This window comes from Lolium perenne, chromosome 3, assembly GCF_019359855.2.
Source record: "Lolium perenne isolate Kyuss_39 chromosome 3, Kyuss_2.0, whole genome shotgun sequence".
NCBI lineage: Eukaryota > Viridiplantae > Streptophyta > Magnoliopsida > Poales > Poaceae > Lolium > Lolium perenne.
In genome coordinates, this window is record NC_067246.2 from 20,502,537 (window position 1) to 20,529,951 (window position 27,415).

General features: G+C 44.0%; 1 protein-coding gene across 1 annotated transcript; it reads right to left on the reverse strand.

Moving 5' to 3' along the window:
* Window positions 1-946: 946 nt before the first annotated feature.
* On the reverse strand, window positions 947-8,610 carry LOC127341056 (plastidic glucose transporter 4). The gene is made up of 14 exons (XM_051366822.2): window positions 8,429-8,610; window positions 8,009-8,300; window positions 7,138-7,249; window positions 6,955-7,022; window positions 6,574-6,706; window positions 6,383-6,482; window positions 6,177-6,289; window positions 5,743-5,836; window positions 5,466-5,619; window positions 2,582-2,728; window positions 2,429-2,502; window positions 2,251-2,339; window positions 2,038-2,152; window positions 947-1,536 (listed from the first exon to the last, which is right to left on the reverse strand). The coding sequence occupies exons 2-14, from the start codon at window positions 8,253-8,255 to the stop codon at window positions 1,309-1,311; spliced, it is 1,674 nt and encodes a 557-aa protein (XP_051222782.1). The 5' UTR covers window positions 8,256-8,300; window positions 8,429-8,610; the 3' UTR covers window positions 947-1,308.
* Window positions 8,611-27,415: the final 18,805 nt, after the last annotated feature.

The following is a 27,415-nucleotide window of genomic DNA, read 5'->3' on the forward strand; positions in this document are numbered from 1 at the left end:
GCGCGGCGGGCCGAGCTCAAGAGCTTGGTCCATAGGACGATCATCGGTGAAATGGAGTGATCTGGTTTCTCTGGAAATTATTAGTAGGAAACGTTCTCATTTCTGCCATGAACACTCGTTTTCTTTTTTCTCTTTCATTCATAAAGTGTATGATCTGAGTAAGGCAATTGATAATCTACGATACTCCTATTCTAACTTTCTGGGTAAGTCAATCCATACCTTGCTAATTTTAACTACGGAGTAAATATTTAGGAAAAAAATGTCTACACTGGATATGTTAAGAAAATGTATTTTATAGTGAATCTATTGATACTGGTGAGTATTGTAATTGTTCACATTTTTTTATATAAACTTGGCCAATTTTAGAAAATGTTGACTTTTAAATAATCTTAAAACATTGACATTTAGTAATCCCTAGATGTCTTACATTCACTTTTACAAATTTTCCCTAAAAGGGAAACTGTCAATGAATATTTGCCGGTAGTCGGCGATCTCTCTCCAAATGGCATTCACCAAATGAAATGACCAAATGCACACGATTAGAGGCAAGACTAACGATCCCCCATCCGAAGAACATACTAACCAATTCTCTTTGCTACCTCATCATGATATCTGCACTTTCGCAATATTGTATATCTCTCAATCCTCGTAAAAAAACTCACTAAAAATACCCCGCAGCTAGGCTTGCAGCACCGTGTACCACCAACGGTCAGCCTTGCAGCAGGGTGAGCCACAGATTGCACTAGCGGTGCCTCTTGCTCCTAGCATCACCGGCGGCCTGGCCTCCCAGTCCCAGCACTGCCGCCACAAATCCTGACTTCGCAGCAGCCAATTGAAAAAGTGGGGAGGGAAAGGAACCTGGATGCTAGAGAGATAATAAGACTCCCCCTGAATGGCAGCGATCGAGAGAAGTAATCCACGGTATGTTATCATATCAGTCACCATCTGAATCCAACATTACTGACCATCTCCAATAACGAGAGCTAGTTAGATGGGAAATATATAGTTAAACAATTCGCTTGAAACTCGACAAATTGGTATTTTATTCCCAGCAGATTTAGAAGAAAAAAAACTAGTTCATCTATACACTACAAAACAACCTACTTCTTTTCCGCCTCCAGGCACTGCAGCTATTCAATTCTGAAGTTTGACAGAACAAACAGCCAAGTTCACTGGCTGGCCACAGCGCCCCCTAAGCCCTGACGGTTTCATGGCATTAGGTGATCTTGCAGCTGGCTTATTTCAGTTAACCGCATAAAAGCTGGAAACAAAAAACATCTCCAGGTTCAGGGATGTTTGTGCTCCTGCTCATTCATCGCTCACCAAAAAGGCACCAGCGCGACTGGTGTCGGCTTTACTGGGCGAGCTTAGAGCACGCTCTATCTCTTCCAGGGACCGCCCCTTGGTCTCGACAATGTTTCCAGCTATGTAGAGAACTGCGAGAGCGCATACGGACGCGAATCCCAAGTACACGGTGCTGATTCCGAACTTGTTAACGACGCTCAAGAAGTACAGGCCAATAAAGAAGTTGCATATCTGCAGCGAGAAAGAACAGATAATGAATCATGGTGCCAGTATGCAAATCGGCGACACAATAAGTTAATAATCACACAACATGCTGAACATCTAGAGAGGTATTACAAGGATAATTGTAGATGCAACTGGTCCATCATTAGGGTACCCTTTACTCTCTTTTGTCTAAAAAATAAACTAACTGATGATGTCATGGGCAAAAGGTAGTTCTTTTTTTTTACTAAATAGGGTAGAGAGTACCCTAATGATGGACCACCTGCATCACCGGGATCTGTGTCCAGTTTCTCAATGCTACAAAATGAAGCAGGATGCATTCCTTTTTCCAATTTCAACTGTCTAACGAAGGGAACAAATCTTAACACTATAAAACAATTTATCACATCCATATATCAATCAGACTTCACTAAATGCACAACTAACGACTGCCTTGGTTTTTAGACAATGTATGGGATATACTGCTATAGAAGGAAACTATATACAATTGGCTAGTGACTAGAGACTTACCCAGTGCATGCCCAGTGATAATGCAACAGCCTTGGCCCTTATTCTGGAGGCAAATATTTCGGGAAGGAGCAGTGCTGGAACAGGGCCAGCTCCAAGAGCAAAAGACAGCACATACCTGAATAAAATTGTATTTACAAGATTTCAAGTTAAAATGACTCAAATTGATAAAAGGATCAGCACAGGGCCAATATTAGGGGAACATAAACCACTTACAGGACAGTGCCAACGACAGCAAGTGTGCCCGAATAAGGTGCCAAAGCCTTCCAGGTGAAGGACAGTGACAGGAGTAACATTGATGCAGCCTTCAAGAGAAAAGAAGAGGTTAATTTGCAGGCCATTTCTACATTGAGAAACATAAACACACATGGTTTACTGTAGAGAGAGTCAATACCATTCCAGAAAAGCTTGTTATCAGAAGGCTCTTCCTTCCTTGCTTGTCCATCAGTGAAGACGCAATCATGGTGCCTATGAGAAGTATAAATACCTCTCAGGAAGAAGGTGTTGAAAGTTACAGCAAAAATACTATTAACAACATTGAACTAACCAAAAACATTGGCGGCACTGACAAGAGCACTCGCTGCAACATCGGACGTAATGCCGGCACTGCGGAACACTGATGTAGAGTAGTATACAACCGCATTTATGCCAGCAAGTTGCTGGAACAAAAACAGTGCCGCTCCCATGCTAACAACTGCAACATAATAAGAGAACAAGAAAATCATTAGCTATGATACAAGCACTAATAAGAGAACAAAAAAATCATGGCGTTGTGGACTGTCAAGAACATGTAGCAGAATTTCATCATAATCATTAGCTATGATACAAGCACTAATAAGAGAACAAATAATCATACAGTGCTAGCCAAGTTATGTAGCCCCTACAGAATCAACGTCTAGCCTGAGTTCATGGCGTTGTAGACTGTCAAGAACATGGATGGTAGTAACAGTTTGCTAGGTTGAAGTTCTAAGCTAATCCTGAGATTGTAGTTTCGAGCTTGCAACTATGCAAATGTAAGAGCATAAACATCACTCTAATATTTTCTAACATTACTGTGCATTTTTTTGGTCGTCATAGATGATAATATAGGCAAGTTTGCTCTGCCCAAATGTTATGACCAGTTTGGCCTATAGCAGGAGGAAGCCCATTAGTGGGCCTAAATTAGGGGCTTAGCCCATTTATCCTTTTCATTAGCTTATTTATACTGCTGTAAAACGTACGTGAGAAAGCAAGCAATAAACAGATCGTTATTGCCGACTCCTTGAGGAGTCGGTCTTCCCTGCCCTAGCCGCCGCTCCTTCCCTTGCGCCGCCTTCCTCCAACCTCGCGACGGCGGCCAGCCGCCGGCGCCACCTTCCTCTCCCTCGTCCAGCACACTTCCACCCCTACAATCTACGTAACCGGCCTGGTAGGATCAAAGATCCTATCAATTTGGTATCAGATTGTCCTCGTACGATCATGTCGTCTTCGCCGGCCACCACCACCACCTCCGCGCCGCCCAACCCGCCGCCCTCCACGGGAGCCGCGGCATCCATGGCGGGGGCCTCCGACGTCGCTCCCCTCCTCTCGCAGCAGGAGGTCTCGACGGCCATCCGCGATCTGGCCATCGCGGTCCAAGGCATCCGCCTGTACCTGATCGGCACGCAGGGGATGACCACGCCGCCGCTGTCGCCGGCCCTCAACGCCTACTCGGCCGCGCCAGCGTTTCCGCCCGTCCAGGGCGTACCCGCCCCGCCCCCGGCCTCGCCGCCTCCACCGTCGTGGTCGTCGTGGCAGCCGGCCCCTAGCGCCGGGCCCGCCTCGCTGCCCCGGGGCGTCCCCATCCAGCGGGTGCCGTTTCCGCCGTCGCCCTCGCGGCCTGCCGGCGTGGGTGACCGCGACGGAGCCCCCGCCCGTCTACTCGGCCGCATCGGCGCCTCCTCCCGTCTACACGGCTGCCGGGGACCCTCCGAGGCCCTCCTTTCCGGAGCCGGCATACTCGCGCTTTGCGGAGCCTTCCGCTGGCCGCGCGGAGTACCCCGGCCAGGGCGCCGCCGGCCCAACCCCCCCCCACGCTACGCCAAGCTCGACTTCGCCACGTACGACGGTGTCGAGGACCCCCTCAACTGGCTCAACCAATGCGAGCAGTTCTTCCGAGGGCAGCGCACCCTCGCCTCGGACCGGACTTGGCTCGCCTCGTACCACCTCCGCGGCGCCGCCCAGACATGGTATTACTCCCTCGAGCAGGACGAGGGCGGCATGCCCCCATGGGACCGCTTTCGTGAGCTCTGCCTTCTACGCTTCGGTCCCCCGATTCGCGGCAGTCGCTTGGCGGAACTCGGGCGTTTGGCCTTCACCACCACGGTACAGGACTTCGCCGACCGCTTCCAGGCCCTCGCATGCCATGCGCCCGGGGTGACGGGGCAGCAGCGCGCCGAGCTCTTCATTGGCGGACTGCCGGACCACATTCGTGTCGACGTGGAGATGCGGGATCCCCAGGACCTGCAGTCGGCCATGTACTACGCTCGTGCCTTCGAGCAGCGCACCCGGGCCATGCAGCAGGCCTTCCCGGCCAGCGACGTTCAGCCGGCCGCCCGCCCTCCACCGACACCACCAGGCCAGGCGCTCACGGCTGTGACTCATGCGGGGCACTCCGATCCAACCGCGATGCGGCCTTTCCGTCGGCTGACCACGGCCGAACAGCTCGAGCGCCGTCGTAAAGGGTTGTGCTTCAACTGCGACGAGCTCCATGTACCGGGCCACGTTTGTCCACGCCTGTTCTACTTGGAGACCGTAGACGACATTGCGGCTGATGTCGTCGCAGCTGGGCTTGCTGACGCGGCCGTCTCCAAGGCCGACGCCGTTCCGGGATGAGTTCTGCCAGCAGTTTCCAGCTATCCAGCTCGAGGACGAGCTGTTTGAGAAGGCGAGGAGAGATGTTATGACCGGTTTGGCCTATAGCAGGAGGAAGCCCATTAGTGGGCCTAAATTAGGGGCTTAGCCCATTTATCCTTTTCATTAGCTTATTTATACTGCTGTAAAACGTACGTGAGAAAGCAAGCAATAAACAGATCGTTATTGCCGACTCCTTGAGGAGTCGGTCTTCCCTGCCCTAGCCGCCGCTCCTTCCCTTGCGCCGCCTTCCTCCAACCTCGCGACGGCGGCCAGCCGCCGGCGCCACCTTCCTCTCCCTCGTCCAGCACACTTCCACCCCTACAATCTACGTAACCGGCCTGGTAGGATCAAAGATCCTATCACCAAACCACTTGCATCTACAAAATTCAGGACTTCCAAGACACATCAAACTTTATCCATAAGTTTTTTGGTACCGACCTTATTTGATACTAGCAATAGAAGGGTTCAGAAAAACAATCAGAAAACATTTTATCATGATAGGGTGCAAAATATAAAGAGACAAAAGAAGTCAAATCTAATACAATCTAGAAATATACCTTTCAAATAGCGTTTGCTGAAAAGATCAAACCAGCTGGCATCTGGCTCATTAGATCCTTGACCACTAGCTTTTAGGTCATACATAACTTCAGTAACCTTTTCCTTCCCATACAATTTTTTTATGGCTGCTTCTGCTTGAGAAAGCTTTCCTTGCTGCAGTTAAGCATAAAGAAGTTATTCTCGAGTGTTGTGTTAATCACAATAAGTTATTCTCGAGTGTCGTGTTGCCACCCGAGTACAAAATATGGTGAATGAAAGAATTTACACAGCACAAACCTGGAATAGCCAGCGAGGGCTTTCAGGTGAAACAGCCATTCCTAGAGCCAGCAAAATAGATGGAACTACTGAAATTCCAAACATTGTCCTCCACCTGATTACACACATGAGAAAACCACATACAGATAAAACAAAGTGAAAAATTCATCTATTTATCATGCCAAATTTGTTGTGATTGCATCTCAGTAATTTTCTATATATATTTAATTAAATGGGTACAAACATGGCTGTTATTCCAACTTCCTTCCCTACAGTTGCATTTGTTCACAAACAAATTACTAAAGCAATGGGTCTTACATGCATCCATGACTTCATAAATCTGAAGTTTCGAGAATTCAGAAGTTCATAGTCACGTGATCTTTTGCATAATTACAACTAAGTTCAAAAGGCAACAATGAAGTAAAATAAATGAATGAGGAGATGAGAAAACTGACCATGCAGGATTTTGTGCCAGCGGCAGTCCAGCTACCAAAGCTGCGAGAATTCCAATGCAGATAAAAAGTTGATTAACTGAACCAAGTGCTCCTCGTATTTCAGTTGGTGAAATCTGCAAGATGCAAATAGTTCAGCTGGCAAAGTTCAAAGTCACAGACAGAGGTTTCTGAAAAATGATTGCGATAATTTTGATATATTAAAAAACCTCAGATATGTAAAGGGGTACAAGCGCAGAAGAGATCCCAATACCAACTCCGGCAAGTAACCGACCAATAATCATTGTGCGAACATCTTGAGCTGTTGCACTACACATGTATGGCGTGTTAGGTTTGCATAGCACTACTATACCTTTTGAACAGCAAATTGTTAAAGCAACGAAGTGAGTCTGAAACACACCTCAAGAATGCACCTACAGCAAGAGGGATTGCGTCCAGGATAAATGTCCGTGTTCTCCCTAATTTATCAGCCAAAGCACCTCCAGTAAATGAACCTACTGTAGCGCCAGCCAGGGTTGTGCTAACCACCCATCCTGAAAAAGAAGCATATGCATTGTGAAGCATATACACAAAACAATATCTTATGGAACCATGCTATGAAGTCCTAGCGTATATGTTATTCTTATCCATCACTGCACTATGCAAACACTTTCTTGCAACAAAACAAAAAGGTTGTACATAACTGAAATTTCAAATGTCCCTATTGCAGACAATAAGAGAAGGTTGTGTACAAATAACTGAAGGATGGCTTATAGATTGAGCAGGTAAAAGAATGGCATACCTTGTAACACAGCATTTTCAGCAATCCCAAGATCTTTCGAGAGATATTCAAGTGCACCGTTGACCACACTACATCACACAGGTTCCAATGAGATATTCAGTTTTGCTAAAATTCAGTCAAGGAAACTGTGCGCTTTATCCCTCTTCGCATGGGAGATTTTTCACAGCAAAGAACAAAACATACCCGAGATGGTAGCCAAACAAAATTGCCCCCAAGCAAGCAACGCCAACATATGGCAGAACATTTCCAGAAGATTTAGCCTGAACCTTGTCGGGCAGAATATCCTCAGGGTCAACTGGACAAGGCAGTGCATGAGTCAAGATTAGCTGACATGTTCAAAAGCATATATTCATCAAGTGCCAACTTGCAGAAACGAAGCTGTGAACAAGGCATGGACAACAACTGTGAGGTTGGAAACAGTATCACAAGGATCTAAGAGCCCACTGATCATCTTGCTTTAGGGTTCTCACGAAATTTAAAACATTGAAAAAATGTTTGTCCCCCATTTTTTTCTTATGAAAACACATTATTCCAGGACCAATATCATCAACTACCTACCCCTTCAGTAGCCCCAAAAAAGAGAACCGTACAAAACAACAGAGTGATATACGCTGCCATGGTCACAATGTACAGCTAATCCAAATGGGATACTCACACAGCGGTGACAGCTCTTCAGCAACAGCGTGTGTAATTCGGAGCCTACTATGCAAAACAGCACAAGGACATTCCGGTGACACAATCAGAAGCTGAATCTAAGACAGACAATAAGCATGTCAAGTCCCCTGCCAACCACCACCCAGGACGATGACGATGCAAGCTCATCCATGTTTCCAACAATTCCCCCAACAAAACAAAACTGATACCCGACACGGCACTGCACGCATGACCCTCCGTCACATTCCCACGCGGAATCTATCGACGATTTTGGTGCTGCTAGAGCGTAGAGGCTAGAGGTGAGCCCTAACAACCATCCCCAGATGGGAGAAGCACGCATCCCCTGCAAGCCCCCAACCAGACTACCAGAGACGCGGGACCGGAGCAACGAACGACGCACCTCCGGCGGTGGCGCGCACGCGGCCGTAGCGCGGGCTCCGGAACACCGCGCCGGCGGCCGGCCGGCCCATCTCGAGCCCCGCGAGATCCGCCGCCCGCGACCTCACGCCGCAGCAGAGCCCGCGGTCCTCCGGCATCCGCACGACGCTCCTGCTGCCGAAGCCGCTGCCGCTCGCCGACGATGACCTCCGCTGACCGCCACCGACGACGACCCCGACGCCACCACCCTTCACGGCGCACCGCATCATCTTAACGGCGCGACGGGGCCCGCGTGCCTGCGTGCGTGTACGTTCCTGCGATCGCACACCACCACACTATTACTTTCCGTAAAAAAAAAGTGGTAACGGAGAAAAGTCGCGGCAAATCGGGGAGTTGACTACTGGTGGTGGTGGCGACAGTGGAGTGGAAAACGACCTCGTACCTTGGAGCTGAATCAATGGCCGGCTGCCCTGCTCGCGAGTGGATGGATGGGTGAGGAAGACGATGGATTTGGAGGAGGAAGACGACGAGTGGGAGCCAGCGCAGCGAGGATATCGTCTTCTCGAGATCCGATAGTTCCGAGGGGAGCGCTGGAATTCCTCTTCCCCTTTTCGAGTTTTTTTTCCTCGTTCTTTGGCGCGAGCGATCCACGCGACGTGCCGTGCTGGCGACGACGTCGACGTGTGCGTTGGATAAGGATCCCGTCAGCAAACCGATGATGGGTCTGGATCACCAGGATATATCTTGGATATGATGGTCCCGACCGGCCTGGTTGAATACTTCAGGTAGCTCGGCTCGGCCTGGGCCTCTTCCTTGGGCCTGTAGAATAACTACTATATTAAAGGGCAACCCACTTCATTTTTCTCATAATTTTGAGCCTATCTCTGAATTACTGTGATGTTGACACGTAAGAGGTTATATAGTTTGATTTCTAGAGGGATTTTACTGTGTACACTTTGGTGCTCTGTACAATTTTTAGGAGAACTGAGAAACACCTATGCAGTTTTTTCTTCTCCTTTCATGTGTGGCTATAGCCTAGCTATATTAGTCAAAGCGGTGCCACGCCGCTTAACGTTGCGTCGGTTCCCGAGCTAGGCAGCCAATTTGCCCTTCATCTCTCCCCACTCTTCTCTCTCATTTTCTCCTTTTCTCCCCATGGCCGCCGGAGCACCCTGCTCCCCTCCCTAGCACAGCCAGCATCGCCACACAGTGTTGCACCCTCCTCATCCTCTTCCGTTTCCCCGCCACCGCGCCATGCCCCTACGCGCTCTCCCTCTCTATTCCCCATTAGCAGGCGGCCGCGCCATCGCGTCGCAGCGGGGCGTGCGCCGTCGATCACTGCAGCGATTGGGGTGGCGGCGACGCCGTCGGTGTGGAGGCGGACCGGCAAGAAGGGGAGGGGCGCCCCTCTCTAATCCACATCTGCAAGCGGCGGCTCCATGACATTGGGGCAGGGCGTGACCTCGGGAGGCAGTTGGGGTGGCGGCGACAGCATCGGCGTGGAGGCGGGCCAGCAAGCATGGAGAGAGGAGATCAGATACAGAGGCCGACCACAGATCCATCCGCGTTCTAGAGAGTAATTTAGGTAATTCCCAGACTTGGATACGTCCAGTTTCTTAGATCTGAAAATTGTGTCCATGTATGCCCATTCTCATTAACAAATGCTCTTACAAATTATGGTACTGAAAAAACACTTTTGTGTAACCATGGCTTGCTTTCTTTTGGTCGCAGTTTGGATTCTTGGTGTATATTGGAAGCTGCTGGAGTATGTTGAGTTGTTCATTGCAAAGCTGGATTTTGTCTCGATATTTTCTACTTACCGCTTTAGTAGATGTATGGTGGGTACTCACCAATGCCCCTGTAGGATTTGTAAATTTGAGTTCGTCCCAAAATTTGGTAATATAAACTCCGGGTGGTGAAAATCGCAAATTAATGTGTGAACTTCCTTTCCAGCTTATGATTTTGTTTGGTTGCTCTTATAGTCAGTTCATATGACTAACAGTAACAAAAATGAACCTAGATTATTCACTGTTAGTGGATTACCGTATTTATTCTAGGCTGATAGTTGTATTATTCTTTTTGCAGAGAAACAGTGTCTTGTGAGGTGAGCTACCCTTTGATAAATTCATCAATCTATGTCCATTTCTTATTCTGTAGGTGATATAAGTTTGTTACAAGGCCAGTTCTTAGATGTCAACAGGGTTTGATCACACGTCAGTGTCAGTATGATACACCTCAATTTTGTATGAAACTAGATAACTATCATTTTATTGAAAATCTTACCATTTTTCTCTTCCGGCTTGGTACCGAATGATACACAATGCTTGGGTTGACGGTTTTCTCCCTGCTGATCGCTCTGTTGCACATTGACACACATGTGCTACCTTTTTCTCTATCTATTTATTTATATGCCTTTGGCCTACTCTGATTAGTTAGAACCAGAGATTTACCATATGCAAGTCTGGGCAGATTCTCTTTGATGTATCATGGCAGGTAATAGATGGGTTACCATTTGCCAGTGAAATTATACCGATGTGTTCTGCACTGGCTATAGCTGTTGAAATGAATTTGCTGTAGACTAGAGAATGTATTTTCGTCCGAGGAGTTGTTGTGCATATAGGTTCGAGGGTAAAACTAAAATTTCCAATGATTGGTTTCTGTGCCACCTCTCTGTTCTTATTCCTATATGTGCATCAGTAGGACTTCTAATTAGGATAGATTCTATTTGCAGTACAAGTCGGTGCAAGGTAATGAATCGACCATCCCTGTATATTTCTTTGAAGAAACAAATTCATTCTTATAAAGCCTCGGTGTCTTGCATTTCATAATCTTTGATGTCACATTGCTCCGTACAGGTGCCCATCGGAGCAATGGTAGGAGCACTGCTGAAGGATGTTTCCTTACCTCTTACTCATGGAGTGTTCTTGTGCGCAGACAGATAGAGCATATCACGCCTCATGCTAATAGTACGTGAAGTTAAATACTCCAAATGGGAAACCCATAATTAATCATTTGGATGCTGCTTTTGTATGCCATGTTTAAGAACTGGTCTCTTGGTTTGAAGCACTTCTTAGTATATATTAGGATAAAGTGGCGTTAGGTGTTTGAGGTAGTAGGTTACATTGGCATTATAATCAACTAGGTTTCTATCCTGGTATCTTTCTCCTGATTAACTGCTGAAATATAGAACTAGCTTGACTTTATAAATATATGAGGAACACGATTATTTTCATTGTGTACAAAATAGTGGCTGATGAATTTTCTTAGTCCAGATGGCCTCTTCTATTTTGTTCTGGCAAGTTTGAAGCTAGAGCTGTTAGTGTTATTGTTAGAAACAGAATCCAGCACGATTATTGAGGTATGCCCTGGTAGAGTAAGTCCCTCTTTGTTCCCTACTCCTTGGTTAGTTTTACACATCGGATTTATGTTCTAGATCCTAGATTTCATAGATGTGTTGTTAGTGTTCTTTACGCATATAGTGCATTTCACATTCTGTTCCCTGAACATTTCTGCAACTTAAGTTGTTCCTCCCCGTACTTAACAAACACGATGAGGCAAAATTTCCATCTACCTAGAAGCCTTCAGGTACCCTGCAATCTAAATATGTAATTGACTGGTTAGACCTTAGATTAACAATACACGGCTAGCATATTTCTTGTGTATATATATCTTCTTGGATTCAGATGGTTAAACCCTTACTATCTGTTAATTCTCCATGATTTTACAAAATGTAAGAACTCAAATAGTTTGCAGGCATTGCATGCTATTTTTGCACTAGGCTCATATGTTGCAATGTACGGTAGCTTGGTACACATTAAGTTGTTGCAATGTGCGGTGGCTTGGTACACATTGAGCTGCATGGCTACGAACAAACACACTCATTGTTTTCGACTGTGCACTACTGAATCTTCTCTTCCGGTCAAATTTTCTTCCCTTCAGCGTGTCGTTGTATTTGTCTTCCTTCTGACTGATGAGTACATATTTACATCAACCAGTATTAATAACTAAGATAGGATTCTTGCTCTATTCCAGCTACGTCAACAGGAATACTATTTTTCATTCTGTATCACACCAGGCAAATGGTTGATGGTTCTATCTTCATTTTGCGGCAAAAAAAAACCCGAGGCGGCTGATAAATTTGTATCAGAGAAATGCTTTGAAGCATTTTTGCTTTGGTAGTGATTGATCTATGTCTTTGGAACTGTTGTTTGCAGTATATGTGAAGGGCAAATTACTCGGTGGTTTGACAGAGCCAACTCACTGGATCTCAATCTTGACTGAGTAGGCGCCTTCATGATGTTTCAAGCTTGAAGACACTAATAAGGCAAGTATTAGTATGCCAGATCCCAACATGAAGTTCACCGCTTGGATTGAGATGGTTGTCGCCAACTCTGACCCTGCGGTTCAGAAATGGGCTACATAAGTCATCATTTTCACGGTGTGGAGACTTTTGGAAGACGCACAATGATGCCATGTTCAAAAACTTATCCCCAAACAGAAATGAAATGGATTCTGGCCAGCCGTAGGGCGCTGGCTTCACCTGCACGTTATGTCCCCGATACCCACCGGACAGAGATTTGTACAGTTTTTCTCCTTGATTTCACTGAATTTTTTTCGTAGCCTAGCTATCACAATGTAATGCTTCCTTCTCAATGGTTTTCTTCTTATACACAATGAGTTCGATAAAAAAAAAATAAGGCAAGATAATACCAAGACTTCTAATTTGCATTTATAAATAACGTTTAGTGGACGGTAAGTGGTGAGGATTTATTCTTTGGCATATTGACAGTGATTCTTTATGGTGGTATCCCATCCTTTTCCTCTTAATTATGATGCCTAATATTTGATCTGTCCAATATTAGCCAATGAGAAATAAAGTATGGGCATCCTTTACACCATTTTTATGGCTACAATTTCAAATTGATCAAAGCTGAACTTTAGTTAGTGTGCTTCACCTTTTATGGTGACCATCATTTAGTGTGATTTACATTTCATGTAATCTCTTAGCATGAACATGATTTAGTAAAGAATTACACGCAAGGATATAAAAGATACTAGCAGAATGATGTATTTATCGTTAGTATCCATTTGAAGAACAGAAATACAATGATGTATTTATCGTTAGTATTCATTTGAAGAACATAAATACAACGACACGGTATGTAAATATGAATAAATTGTGGCCCACTCAATTTACATGGACCAAAGGTAAAACCACCGTATTTTGGCACCATAGAAGCCCTTGCTAGCCCATTCGTTTTAGGTAATCCGGCTTATTATACATATTACAATTTAAATAGTGTATTATGTTTTTCTAACAAAATTTCCATCAGTGAGCCTGGCGCGGCGTGCCGCCGCGCCGATCTTTGCTAGTTCACATAAGGGGGGGAGGGGGTGTTTTAAAGGACATATTCAGCTAAAGCACATGTGTTTGATGATCCAAACCCCATACAAGGAAAAAAGGACAACGGAATAGTGGTTGCCAAATGGATTAAACAAGTAATAAACTAGAAGGATATTCACCACATTGCAGCGGAATTTTTTTTAATACTCTGTTGTGTACAAGAAAGGGTATAAGAGGAAACAAAAAGTGGTTTACAAAAATATGCAAAGATTCGATTGGTCACGGGCAGTAGAGAGGCTACATTTAGCGCGACAAAGTTCTTTTACAGCGCTAAAATTTAGTGCGGCTATTGGAGATGCTCTTATTACAGAATACTTATACCATATGCAGATGTCTTTATATCTCAACTATATTATCAGGTTTTGGTGTTTGTTCAGTAATCAATTCAAAGCATACACAGTTTGTATAAGTCCTTGATAGGTAGTACATGAAGCTTGTGACACACTCTACACCGAGCAGGCTGTCAGGCAAATATACAATTTTTCATTTTTGCACTCAAGTCCAACATGTTAAGGGAGAGGTTACCCAATTTAACATTAATTATGTTGTTCATAATTAATGCACGGTTTTGTGCCTTGGCTGGTCAGTAGCGTTAGACATACAAGTTCATCTTACCATAGATGTCAAGAATACAAATATCAGAAGCACAAGGTATGTTAACATATTATTTAGTCCATGCATGCACGACATCTCGCTTTCTGTATCATTTCACTGATTTTGGCTCACTGATTTTGGCTGATAGGGCAGCAACACGTACTGTCATCGTTGCAGTGCGATCTAGGGTCGTTATCACAGAATTTCTTGCATGTCTTATCGGTACAGTTAGAAAATGGATACCCATAGCATTCTGCAGGAAGAGGAAGAGCATCTGTCCGCGCCTGCACAAAACCAACACATTTTCTTAGATCAATTATGCAGACAAATCACCATCTTAAGCTTCATTACCAATATACACTAACTTTTCTGGACAGCTCAACACTATAAAATACATATCAAGTAATAGGTGAATGGACATAACATTACCTCATTGTTTGCTTCACACGTGGAGAAAACAATAGCCATGACCATGAGAATCGACAAATACATGCCGACTGTGTTCCCCTTGAAGATTGCCATGTGGAGACCTTCCTTCACTCTATATTGATCTGCGGATATAATTTTTTTTTTGTGTGTTACAATAGTTCGATGAAATGTTAACTCCCCATGGTGTTTATATAGTTGCATATTGTGACAATATCTTCTATGGGGTATTAAATATTCTTTAACTCAGCACATATCTTTTGTATTAAATATTTCTAAAATAAGATCTACCAATATATTTTGCATAAATATTTCTAAAATAAGATCTACACATATCTTTTGTACTAAATATTTCTAAAATAAGATCTACACATATCTTATTTTAGAAAAAATATACACATATCTTTTGCATTAAATATTCCTATAATAAGATCATTGTTCAAATAATCGGCTGAGATACCGATTTATCAGCCGATTTATCGTGAATCGGGTGGTAACCGATAAAATTTTAACATATCATGAATTTTAGTTACCGTTAAGATTCTAACATATCGGTACTGATATTTCGGCCGATTTTCTGTCGGAGAGCCGATATTTCACCAGATTTTCACTCCGGTGAGCGATATTTTGGCCGATTGTCAGTGATATTTTGCTGAAATTTGCTATGGCAGTTGATATTTTCGTCATGCATTAGTTCAAAAATTTCATATTTATTGATTCAAATGCAAAGAATCAAGGTACTACTTCTGCTCAATGCTCCAGTATTATTTTTACATAGCATATTGTAGAAAATTTAGTGCTAAAAATTAGGATTTACAAAGAAACTAAGTCGATAAATAGGCGACCGATAAAATTGTTTAATCGACCAATCTCTACTATATAAAAAGGAAGAACTGGTTCTGTTTCCTCCGGTCAAAAGTTTCGTCCTACATATTTTTATCTGACTATTTTACCCTCCCACTAAATTTCATAATACTGTCAAACGCCATTATACCGGTTCGCTCGTTTTATTTTTGCCCAGCCCTAACAAACCCGAACGCCACAACATCTTATCCCCATACCCGAACGGCGCAGTTGAGCTGTCCACACGATCTGGCTATGGCGACGGCGATGGGATTCTCTCGAGCTTCCCGGACCTACGGCGGGACGTGTGGCTGCGACAGTGGTCTGGCCACGTCGGCGAGGAGAGCGGCGCGAGTCTCCGCGGCGTGAATCCTGCTCCCCGATGTATTCGCAATCGGCTGGAATCAAGAGAAGAAGGGCGCGAGCTCCGGGCGGTGCACACGCGGGAGAGCCGCCGGATACGAGGCAGGGACCGGCCGCGGCGGCGCTGGGTCTAGGTCGCTGGTCGAGGCCGTGTCAGGTCAGCCATGGCGGTGGGGAGCGACATAAGCTTGTACCAGATCCTTACTACTACGAGTCCAAAAAAAAATACTACTACGAGTCCAAGACGTCGACACCATGGGGACGGGGATGGATGATCTTGGCCATAGAGATGGGGTGGGCTCGGTGGAGCATGGCCATGGGAACAGAGACTTGTCTTACTGTAGGGTTCGTCCATGCGCATTCTTTCTCCCCCTTTCCCTGATTCCGTCTAAAACAACTGACCCTTTTCCGAATGTAGGAGGAAACCCTCGAAATTGCGATGGCGGGGATGACGTTGAAGGCGTTGGCCGCCGCTAGACACATGCCTGCAGCCCATGACCGAAGGACTGCAAGCATGCCAAGCTGGTGTTCGTGCCTCCTGTTGATGCGACCAGTATATGGATGTGGCAGCTCACCAAGGCGCACAGCTCGTCAACCACTGGTACGAATCAATGGGCATCATCCCAATTCAGATTTCCTCCTGAGGACCTCATTCCAGTTGATGCATACAAACGGAGATTGTAGTGATACAGGCTTAGGATGCACGTTTGCAAGGAGCCTCCATCTCGTCGAAGACCTGACCATTCTCCTTCTTCAACCTCTTTTCACAAGGTAGCCATCCCCTCAACATTTTTCTTTGCAATGATTAGTATATAAATCCTACCGGTCTTGTTTCTTCATTTTCTTGTATAAAATAGATTGATGATTATTTTTATGGGTTGCAAATTTATGATCAGGCACGAAAAAGGCTTTGCTAATTCTTATGCTTATGCATAACATCATTTAGCTACCTTTTACACTACACATTCTGTGATAGGGAAGTTTCCTCGTTTTGTACCTCTTTCCACTTTACGAAAAAATATTTACCTGTGGAATTATAGTTAATTTTTTTTTCGCTGTCAAGAATATATGTCTACACAATGGCTTTGCATTGCTAAGTCTAGGCTATACTTTTGTTGGGCAACCAAAGAAGCAGAAAATGTTCTTTAGTTTTAATGCTTAGGCCTTTTCAAATTTCTAACGTTTAGTGACCTGAAGGCAAATATACATGTTCTTTAGTTTTGTTAGTTAAACAAAGTTTTCTTAAGTTTTTATTTAACCATAAGTATCATGTCTCTTCCTTCGTGTGGACGATGCATGCTTATATATTTCAGGTTGAGAAGGAAATATTTATTTATTACCACTGATCTTGTGTTCTGCTCTCCTAATAGGTGAAACTTTATAGGAGATAAACTTGGTGCTTTCATTGGTACTGTAACTACATTAGTTTTAATAATTTCCTGGAACCATCCAAGCTCAGTTAGTTCATGTTGTTTGCAGCTAATTCTTGGTATCCTTTTCCTTGGCAATTAGCCGAGATTTGCACTTACCGATTCGATTGTCTATTATAGGGGTGACCTAAGAGTTATATAGTGTGATTTAAATTTAACCATCGAAGCGAATGAGCAGCATGATAATTGCCCTTAGACAACTAGCACTTAAAACGTTCAGTTTTCTACTTGCAATTAATGTGAGATACTTAATTGATAAAATTGGTGTTTATCATAGTGAAGATGACGCATTGCAAAATTTGTGATATCCTCTAATCTAATGGCATCTCCTCCTTGTAGAACATGATTCTGTTTGAGCTGCCGAAACAGCGGCAATATACCAAGAATACTTAGATTACTTGGAGATCACAAGGAACAGATTCGTAATCAGGCAACAACCATGTCCTAATGAAGACTTGCAGATCCATCTGTCGGATCATTGCTTGGCGCAGTTCAATTTCATGCCAACAAGTATGTTTCCTGTAATTGGTTACTACAGTTCTTTTTGTGAGGAGGTGACATAGGCTGCCAATAAATGAGAACATTGAAGATGAATTCTAAGTTGGTGAGAGTCTGTCTGCCATGTGTGACAGCATGGTGCGCCATTCTATTTAGGCCCTACTTTTGTTCTTTTGTAATTCCTTAATATTTCCATTGCTCTTTTTGCACAATTTTTCTAATCTTCCAGCAATGTTGTTTTGCTGGTAAAAGTGGCAGATAGGCTTGGTTTAGAAAAATTATATGTAGTCTGACCAGAATAACATGGCTTGCTTCTGGTGGTTCACATCGCATCCCATAACCCTTTGAAGTTTGTCTGTCTTCTTCACAAAAATTTCTAATATGAATTTTGTTCTAGCATATTACCTGTACATATATAGATGCAATTTGAATTATGGATTGTTAGTGGAGGTTACTTGTTTTCTCTTAAGGTATGAATCCTTGGACTGATGCTTGAATCATGTTTTATTTTATAATGGGCAAACTAAGAAGGTGTAATTTCCAATATCAGGTTTTGGTTAAGAAATGGCAATTTTGTAGAAACAGTGTGGAGATAACATCTGGTTGAAACTTTGATTATAGTAAAATTGATGCTTCTGATGTATCGTGAAGTATATTGATAAAAATAACTGGTGTGCAATTCCTACTGAAATGATCATTTCATGGACATGCATTGTCCTAACCAAATATCTATTTTTTAACAGCTGAAACCTTCGCTTATGTACTTTTTTTTGCGGGTGGACATGTACTTAATTTGTGTACATGTTATTTGGGTTTTGCCATTTATGTACTGATAATTCTTTCGAACATGATGCGGAAATTGTTTGCAGATAACCTGTTAGGACTTAGTAACTTGCAGGGTCTAAATCTGTTTATAGTACTTCTGCAGTATTGAGATTTTTTAGATGCTTATAAACTGAGCAGTGTTGTTTTTTTGCTTACTGAATTTTGTTGAATATTTGTTAAACCAAATACAGGTTGAACCAGATGGTACGACTTCCTCCTCTGTCAAGTTGAAGACGTGTAGCAGGGTGTCCGCAAGATATATGTACCTCAACGTTGACTCGGTATATTTCCACTTGATTCAGTTTTAAGCTAGCCCTCTAAATTTCCTCTCCATGGTATATAATTTAGAACTTCAATGAATGTTGTAAGTTTAAACATATCGTGTTGGGGCTCCGGGAAAGGCTAGGTCATCGCCAAGTCCCGTCCGCCATCTGGTAGTCTCTAACATTCCCTGAGTCTGTCCAAATATCGAGTAGATCTTGAGTTTTCCCCCTGAGTGGCGTGTTCTGGTTTTGATTTGGGGCAGACGAATTTGGAGGTTAGGTCCATGGTGTGTTAGTTTTTATGTCGTTTCCATTTCGACTATGATTTTCCTTACTCATTTGTTTGTGTCGTTGCCATGAAAGTACTATGCAGATGATAGCTCATATTTTAATCTATCAGCATAGGTAAACTGGTGCCAGTTTTCAATTTCTTTTTTTTTTCCTTTTCCTCAGGTTTCTTCCTACCCCACAAAATAACCCATCTGCTTAGTCATATGCATTTGAGATGCTTAATGGGGTGATGGTATACACCTCAGCTGCCGATAGCGCCCTGAGATCATACATACCAGATGAAATTGTTTATGGCTTGCTTACTTGAGATCCTTTGTCTCCATGGCCGGCAGCTTCCATGGATGATGTCCACTGGCCAGAGGGAGCGTCAAGAAGAAAGAGTTACCGAGATGAGTGAATTCTAGGCCACATCTAACAATCACACTTATCAGCCAACCTGACATTTGTTTGTACTGTTGTCTCACGCAGCTGTTTGATCAGCGATTCATTGTGAATCATTACTTAGAAGTTTTCCTATATTTTTTATGCAAATATGCAGCAGACATGGTTCAAAAAAAGGAGACACAGTCAAACACCATCAAGAAGATGAACGGAGACGTCGTCAAGAAGATGGTTGCATTGCATTCTGGAATTATAATTCAAGAGGTAACTGTCCTCTCTTGTGATGTATGCTTGTTTCGTTTAAACAAAAGCGGTGCTCACATGCTCCGTCTTATAGTGTAGCCACCTCACTGATCTGTTATCAAACATTTTCTTCCATGACTACTATGATACAATATGTGCATAATGACCGAAGCTTATAAGGCATGTTGTTCCGTCTTCTGTCATATTTTGCAATTGATCAATATATTGTAACTTATTGTTGTAACCTATGATATGTAATGATTATCAGATGTGAATTATTGAGTCACTGATTCTTTCAAGCATTTAAGAAGCTGATAAAGAAAGTAATGGGATTGAAGAGACAAGGCAACTGGAATGGCATAACATCAACTGACAGGTTTTTGGTTCGCTTGGTTTTTTCAATTCCATCAAAGTATCATGGCGAAATAGATTTCATGAAGCTGACACAATATGTGCCTTTTTAGCCACTGACGATATAACATAAGACAGTGAGAAAAGGACACCTAAACTTATCTTTCCTTTTATTACATCATAATTTGTATTTCTGATAAATTTCATTTATTAGTTTTTGTTTTCCTCATATAAGTTTTTGTTTATTTGAATCTAATATGTACTATGGAGGGAGGCACGTAGTTTGTGAAGTAATCAGTTTGGTGTGTCAGGGAATCTCAATGGGTTTTTTAAGGCTACTATATAGTATGATATACTTATATAATTTTATCGAGTAGTACATTTCAAGCATGTATGAGCCATGTACTATTTCTTAATACTTGGAATATAATTGGAAAAATAACTCAAGGTAATGAATTTTGCTTGCTTGATAATCATGATGAGAATAAATTATTATAATCTTCCAAAAGCAGTTTGCAAGATAATGGTGTAGAACATTGATAGGATGAAGAAAGAAATAAGAGAAGTCCCCTGCAGTTTGGTGGTGCGGAAAGAGATATGCAACAAGGAACCAAGAAGGGAGATAATCAAGTGGGTGCTTGGTGCTGCCTGAAGTGGCAAGAAAGAAGTGTGCATTCATTGCAAGCCAAAAATGAATCTGAAGTATAGGCTTGGCAGCCTAAGTTAGAGGTCTAGCTGTTTAGTAGATCGTGTTTTGTTAGTGTTGCTTTTTAATTGATAGATTTGTGCAAGGAACGAGATTTATGTGACTACTTGGTTCAAAAATATAATAATATTTTTGCTTTATCATTGGATGCCCAGTTTCTTACCATACAATGAGTCGGTGAATAGAGTTGAAGCATAGTGCGGACAAAAATGATTTTATTGAAGTTCTTTGCTAGAAGGAATGTTTTTTTCGAATAAGAAAATATGTATTTTTATATATGTGTATTTAGAAATAAAATTTGTGTCCCGTGGCAACGCACGGGCATTTGTACTAGTAAACGATTAATCTCCATTTTAAGGCTGACCGATAAGTTAAGATTAACGATTTCTTAAACATTGAATAAGACTAGTATTATTAGATGGCCCTTCGTCAACATGCTATTTTTAAGCATAACCAACAAGAAGATCCTGATCTCTCGAGGAACCTTTTTACCATATCATTTTGCAACATATAACAACAACATATGTAAAATGTAGATATAAATATTTAACAAGGGTCACTGTGGGTTATCCAACGTTCAGTTCAATCTATCTTTCTCATCATCTCAAGTTCTTTATTATGTTCTTCTCAAAAAAATAAAATCAAGCTCTTTCTTACGTACCAGTTTTCTCAAATTCCTCCGTTGTGCTATATCTATCAGGAAAGTCCTTAACCCGATGTGGTCATGATCGATCTTTCTCCTTAGCACTCTAGCTAGACTGTCACATGTACTATCACTGGTGGAAAAAGGGGCTTTGGTCGCGGTTGGCAACTGCCATTAGTCGCGGTGGCGCAACCGCGACCAAAGTATCGCGACTAAAGGCCCCCCCCTTTAGTCGCGGTTCCTTACGAACCGCGACTAAAGGCCCGTCCACGTGGGCCGCAGGCGAGCGCCAGGGCGGAGGACCTTTAGTCGCGGTTCTTCTGGCCAACCGCGACTAAAGGCCTCCGCAGGGTTTAGGGTTTTAGCCCCCCTCCCCCTAAATCTGGTTTCTTTTTAATTTGTATTGTTTTATTTCTTTTGGGTTTTAATTTTGAAGGAGTTTCACATATTGTACGGTACTGTATACATACATGCATATGAATGTACAATTTCAAACAAATTTGAAATTAGAACCAAAAAGAATTCAAGAGGAATATACAATATATATTCAATATCGGATGACCATATACAATATATATTCAATATCGGATGACCATATACAATTTTGAACAAGTTAGTTACAAATTCTGGTGCATATAAAGTTCTACGTCATCGTAATAGTGTTCTCCTCTAGGATCGATGACTTCCCTCGCCAACCATCCAGCTAGTTCCTCTTGAAGTGGTCGGAAGCGAGCTTCTGGACTAAGCGTCTTCCGGAGGTTATTCCTCAGGATGTTGTTCTCACACTTCTGGTCCCGCTCATTGCAGTATCTCCGGATCCTCTCACAAACATAGTATCCACATAGATTGGTCCCCGGTGGCTGAATATCCCCAGTCGTCCGCACTGCCATTTTAAAATGTAGCTCTTTTTTTAATTCACCGACCTTGGTATCTACGAACCGTCTCCAAACCCTACGAGGCAAAGAAAATTAAATAAACAAGAGAGTTATTAATTAGTTACTTGATATTAGGAAATGATGAACGAAATAGGCCGATCGATATAGAGCGCAAATGAATGAAAATAATTACTTTTGCATCATTTTTCTCATGTCGCCCCAAAGCGCCGGATCCATATTCGTAGAGTCGTGGACGAGAACCGAGGAGGTCTGAACTTTAATTACCATAAGAATCCAGTGGAACCTGCGGACACGATACATGCACGATCATGCATAACTCATCGATTAGCCACATACCATGCATGGAGTAAACAAAAGAGAATGTGCTCAAGACAGAAACACTCAACCAAAATGGTAAGGAAATATAATATCACTTTTCAGTAGCTGTTTTCTAATAAACCGCCACAGGTCATCCTCCACGTCGGCGGGGTGGTGTTCTAACACATGTGAATTAACGATGTGTGGGTCAATGAACCCAACATCATGGATGTTCCTTATTCGCATTTCCCGCTTCTTCATTCTGCATAATAGCGTACACAACAAGATAGTTAGGACAATATATATATATATAGTGCGAGGCAATGAACGAGATGGGGTAGAAATTAATAAATCACTTACGTAACGTAGCAACCGATGATAGATTTGTCGAGGTCGCGCAGATTGAACAGCTGGAACAATTCACTCGGATGAATTTGTACCCAGTAATGTTTGAAGTGATGCACATATCTAACTTCCGCATAGATATACTCTTTGGCGTTTTTATGTTTTATGTAACCCTTGTACCAATTTAGCAGACCTTTCATTTGTCGAGGTAGATCCTCTTCCTGCGCAGGCTTGACGAGAGGGCCATTCTTCACATATGTAAATACTACGTCCTTCATTGGCGCCTCATCAAGGCCTAGCAGTGCACGAAGAGTGATACCTAAGTCGGCCGCTTGTTCTCTCGGCACTCGTTACAGTCAATCCATGTGCTGCCGCAGCTGCTATGATATCGGGGCATCCGGATCGGCGGCTTGCACTATGAGCGGGCGATCGATTGTTTACTTTGGTCCCCGAGCTGGGCAACTTCTTTCCCCCTTTCTAATTTTGACTCGGCCTCGTCCTCCAAGGCTTTCTTCTCCGCCAACTCTTGGTTCCTCTTGAACGCGAGTGCTTGCCTACGAAGTTCACGTAAATAGTCGTCGTGCAGATTCTTCGCGGCTTGGGACGGTGTGTTCAAAAATGACTTAGCCCATCGCTTTTGCTTGTCGAATATATCTTGGCTTGGGATCGCCCTCTCTTTGCTTCTTGCACTCCTCCTTCCAGATCTCATGCGGAGCAGCCACGGCCGCTGCATTTTCCTCGACACTAAGTTCCCAAGGCCTCGGGATGAGAGGCTTCGATGATGGCTCTGGTATCTTTGTTTTCTTAGGTACATAAGGGTCCGGGTTAATAACCCAGGACTGCTTCGCTTCTTCGCCGGAGGTGGATTGGGGGCGGTACCGTGTACGATCACCCGCCGGACGAGGATCGGCGTCGGCTGACGTGAATGAGGTGTATTAGGTGAAGCACCACCACCACCACCGCCACCGCCACCGTCACCGCCACCGCCACCGCCACCGTCACCGCCACCGCCACCACCACCACCGTACGGGGTGGACTTGTTGGCGCCTCGCCCGGAAACTTGATAAATTTCTTCGCCATAGAATGAGCGGCGCTTGACATCTCCAAGTCTTTTCACCCCTTCAGGTGTAGCAATGTCAATGTCCAGGTCCTCAAACCCTTGGACTATCTCCTCCACCGTGACACGAGCATAGCCATCTTGAATGGGGTTGTTGTGGTGGAGTCCTCCAGGTGGCAAAACACTGCCGATGGCTACCTTCATGGACATGTTCCCCATAGGATAATACAGATGACATGCTTTCATCTCCTTTATATCGTCCACGGGGTAGCGAGGAGGCTCCGGTGCAGTAATTTCGACCACCAGAGGCTCCGGTGCAGTAATTTCGATCGTCGGTGCACCAGCCGGTGAGGCCTCCGTGGAAGCCACGCTGCTTCTTCTCCGCTGCTGGCTTCCGAGATCCATTGGATGATCTTCATGCTGCGCCCGAGCTGCATCTCTTTCGCGACTAGTACACTCACGGTTTTCTTCATCACATCCATTTCTCGTTACCAACTTCGCCACAACATCTGCATCCCGATCCATCTTTCTCTTACGGCTTCTGTAACCGTACGGGTCATCGTTCTGGGGGAACCCTACTTTCCACGGAATGGGCCCCATGCCTCGTATACGTCCTCCGTGTTCAGGATTCCCGAGGGCTTTTGTCAGGGCGTCGTTCTCTCTGTTGAACTTGATCCTCCCCTCTTGAGCCTCCCTCATTGCCTCAATAAGCTTTTGGGTGGGTGTAATTATTTTGCCCTGATAAACACACTCCCCTGTCTCCGGGTTCAGCGATCCCCCATGCCCGTACCACCAGCTTTTGGCCCTTGGGTCCCATCCCTCCGTGCACTGGACGGATTCCTCGCGCCCTCGGCTCGTTCTCCATCTTCGCCACTTAGGCTGCCAAAAGCGATACCCTCCTGGCCCCATGATATGATTGTACTCCTTCTTGGCCGCATTCTCCTTATTTTTTTTCGATATTTCAAGGAACTGCTCCGATTTCTTTTGCTTCACAAATTCTGGCCAATCATGTTCCAGTTTCTCATATTGTCCTTTGAAATCCGGAGTCTTGCCCGGCTTGACAAAGTCATGGGCTAGATTTTGCTTGTATTTCCGGAATGCGTTGGCCATCCTAGAAAGAGCGAACTGTTTGACTAGCTTGCACCTCTCCTTGTTTTCCTGAATCTTGTTACCCGCCTCATCGTATCTGCGGTATTCGGAGGTAGAACGAAATGTTCCATAAGCTTCTTGAAGCAATCTTTTTTTGTTCTCTTATCGACAAAAGTGAAACCAAGACGTGCCTTCTTTGGCTCATTCCACTCCTGGACGGTGATCGAGACGTTGTCTCTAACAACGGCTCCGCATTGGCTGACAAACTTGGTGGCGTTCTTGCTGGGCTCCAGCGGCCTGCCGGTTTGTTCATCGACAACATCGATGGTGCATGTTTCGTTTGGTTTCATCGTCTTGGTTGCGCCACGCTTTGACGACGTACTCGATTTTCGACGATCCGGCCGAGGGCTAAAATAAGAAAGAGAGTCGCGCGCGTTAGTACACACACATTTATTCAAATCAGTTAGTTTGTATCACCAGACGCTCAATATGTATATATATATACCTCGGCGCCGGAGGTGGTTGCTACTTCCAATTGAAGATCGTCGTTTATCGACGTTTCTTCGGCATCATCTTGCTGACGGCGCCCTTCATCTTCACACTCAAGGTTCAGATAAGAAGAGATATCATCTTCTTCTTCTCCGGTCGGCACATATGGAATATCGCCTTTTATGATGCCGAACATATGGTCTTCAGCGTCCGGATCATAGTTGTCCAGAATCGGGTCAGCTCTATCGTCCGCCATATGTCGATCTGAAAACATGTAGTAAAAACAAATTAATTGTGTATATGCCGGCATTATCATATCTCTTCTACATATAAAGAGAGAGGCGACGAAGGAGGCGAGAGGGGGACGCAGTGATCGCGTGACCGAGAGAACGGTGGTGGTGGCGAAAGGGGGACGCAAAGTGGACCGCGTGACCGAGAGACCGGTGGCGGTGGCGAAAGGGGGACGCAGAGACCGGTGTGGCGGTGACCGAGAGGGCGGTGGCGGTGCCGAGGAAATTGTTGTTCTACATTTTGGACGAAATTCACTACAGATGATGTGTGTAATTGTTGTGTATGAGATTAATTGTTGTGTATGCAAGATAACTGTGAGTAAATTAACAATGTTAACAATGTAAAATCAATAAGTTTACAACATTAATTTGTTATGTTAGTAACAAAACCAAATGTTGTTAGGGGCACACTGAATATTGTTGTGTATGATACCCTGAAAATTGGTGTTGTTCATATATACCTTGAAAATTGATGTTGATTCCTTGTTGTTCTACATTTTGGAAAAAATACTACATATGATGTGTAATTGTTGTGTATGCAAGAGAACTGTAAGTAAAAATAACAACGTTAACAATGTAAAATTTATAAGTTTACAACATTTGTTTTTTTGTATTAATTATAGCAACAAAAACAGATGTGTAAATTTTTGTTAAATTTTGTTACATATTACATATTTGTTAAATTTTGTTAATTTTGGACGAAATTCACTACAGATGATTTGTTAAATTTTGTTAGTATACAAATTTTTAGTTAAGTTAAAAAAACAAAAAAAAAACAAAAAAAAAGAGAGGCAGGGGCGCCGGCCGTCTCTCTCTCTCTCCCCGCGCCCTCGATCTCTCTCTCTCTCCCGGCCGGGTGCAGCGGCGGGCGGCAAGCGGCGGGCAACAGCGGCCGGCGGCGCTGCGAGTGGGGCGGCGCGCGGTGGCGCGCAACAGCGCGCGCGCGAAGACCGGCGGAGCGCGGCGGCGGTTGTTAATCGATCGATCGGCGCGACGGGCGGGACGGCGAGACGACGTACGGCGGCGCGAAGACGGGGCGGCGCGCGTTCGGCGGCGGCTTTCGGGCGCGGCGACGGCGGCGTGACGACGACGGCGACGGCGGCGTGACAGAGAGGCGACGGCGACGGCGGGCGGGCTTCGGCGGCGTCGAGGAGTTCGTCCGTTCGCGCGCGAGAAGAAGATGAAGTGGCCGCCGCGCGGCGCCCGTATTTATACTAACACCCCTTTAGTCACGGTTGGGGAGGCGGCCCGCGACTAAAGGGTACTTTAGTCGCGGTTGGCCACACCAACCGCGACTAAAGGGTATTTTCGCCGGTTTTCGGTTCCGCGGAAAATTACCCTTTAGTCACGGTTGGGGAGGCGGCCCGCGACTAAAGGTATTTTTTCAAATTACTTTTCTTTTTCAAATTACTTTTCTTTTTTGAATTACTTTTATTTTTCAAATTACAAATAATATATCAAAAAGTAAAGAAAAATAAAACTAATTCATTTCAAAATCTGAAAAATACATATAATATATCAATAAATTCAGAAAAATAAAACTAATTCAATTCAAAAACTTAAAAATACAAATATTATATCATAAAATTCAGAAAATTAAAACTAATTCATTTCTAAATGTTAAAAATACAAATAATGTATGAAAAAATTCAGGAAAATAAAAATAATTCATTTCAATATGTTAAAAATACAAATAATATATCAA

Bases quoted from the DNA above. Each gene is read 5' to 3' on its own strand.
- LOC127341056 (XM_051366822.2), bottom strand. From the start codon at position 8,255: ATGATGCGGTGCGCCGTGAAGGGTGGTGGCGTCGGGGTCGTCGTCGGT. The intron at 6,290-6,382 runs GTTTTTTAATAT...TGCATCTTGCAG, and splicing joins TACCCCTTTACATATCTGAG to ATTTCACCAACTGAAATACG. The intron at 2,729-5,465 runs GTATATTTCTAG...ATTATGTTGCAG, and splicing joins CAGCAAACGCTATTTGAAAG to TTGTTAGCATGGGAGCGGCA.